The sequence below is a fragment of the Protopterus annectens genome, chromosome 9.part0 (assembly GCF_019279795.1).
Source record: "Protopterus annectens isolate FY-2018-M chromosome 9.part0, PAN1.0, whole genome shotgun sequence".
Classification (NCBI taxonomy): Eukaryota; Metazoa; Chordata; order Ceratodontiformes; family Protopteridae; genus Protopterus; species Protopterus annectens.
The window spans coordinates 1857180970-1857182222 of record NC_056743.1 but is presented as its reverse complement, the minus strand read 5'-3'; the positions used below and the strand labels follow the sequence as shown (position 1 = coordinate 1857182222).

General features: G+C 33.3%; 1 protein-coding gene across 1 annotated transcript in view; it reads left to right on the top strand.

Moving 5' to 3' along the window:
* Positions 1–349, top strand: part of LOC122812297 (signal-regulatory protein beta-2-like) — a 460698-nt gene extending 460349 nt beyond the window's left edge. Inside the window, exon 4 of the mRNA XM_044084706.1 lies at positions 1–349. This exon is cut by the window's left edge and continues 36 nt beyond it. Coding sequence (XP_043940641.1) covers positions 1–317 — 317 coding nt within the window. The 3' untranslated portion in view covers positions 318–349.
* The last annotated feature ends 904 nt before the right edge of the window (positions 350–1253 follow it).

The window sequence follows — 1253 nt, the reverse complement described above, 5'->3', positions numbered from 1 at the left end:
GTATTACTGTCAGTGAAGGGGGCACTGCCATAATGGAATGTGTCTTGTCAGATGAATCTCTCGGACCTGTCCGATGGTACAAGGGAGGCAATCAGCAGCCACAGCTCCTGTACTCACAGTCTAAAGATGAGAAATCAGATCCACGAGTGAATAAAACTGTAAAGGAAGGCCTTAGAAGAGACACTGATCATTCCATCACATTTTCACGTATTCGCTTGGAAGATGCTGGGGTGTATTACTGTGTGAAGTTTAAATCTGACAAGGTAACTGTGGCTACAAATGGATCAGAAACACACCTTTATGTGAACAGTAAGTAAAAAAATATTAATGAAGGAATTAGAAGGAATAAAAAACGATGTAAGTTTGTTATCAATATAGGTTAACAATCTGTGGGTACATAACCTTGCAGTATATGTGCAAACAAAATTATGATTGCAAAAATGCTGTACACTTCAAGTTAGCCCACATAGTATGTTTTATTATCAAGGTATTTCTGTATATGAAAAGTAAACCTAAATAACTTATGCAACAATCAAACAAAACTTCAGCATAAGATGACAGTGAAATGCTTGCAACTAGGATTGTGTCGGTGTGGTTTATTTTCATTTGTATAAATGTATGTCTGCTTAATAAAGATATTTCTTGTTTAGAAAAGGGCAGGAATTGAATAATTTATGTAATGTTGCTTAGGTTATATGATACATAACAATATATGTGAAGTGTAATGTTTGTAAACGTGAACTTGTTAATACAGTTTGATTACTTTTACATAAATGCAAATTTGTCTATGTCACGTGTTATGTCTGCCTATGTCATAAATGATGGCTTAATAAAAATGCTTCTTGTTTAGAAAAGGGCAGGAATTGAATAATTTATGTAATGTTGCTTAGGTTATATGATACATAACAATATATGTGAAGTATAATGTTTGTAAACATGAACTTGTTAATACAGTTTGATTACTTTTATATAAATGCAAATTCATCATTGTCACACATGTTAGTTCAATAAAGTCATTTAAAAAATGACAGGACAACACTACACAAAGGCAAAATGCTCAACCAGCCTGGTCATGTTTGTACAACATTAGAACAAGGGGATGTTTCCTGAGTAATAAGGGTCTTGCAGTTACTAGTAACACCTGTAAATAAAGTCCCACTCAACATTATAGTGTCAGACCTGAACATAGCAGTTTAAAAAAGTTGAGCAAAAAAACAGAACTGAAAGAACACTAAAAATGTAATTTATTGGAC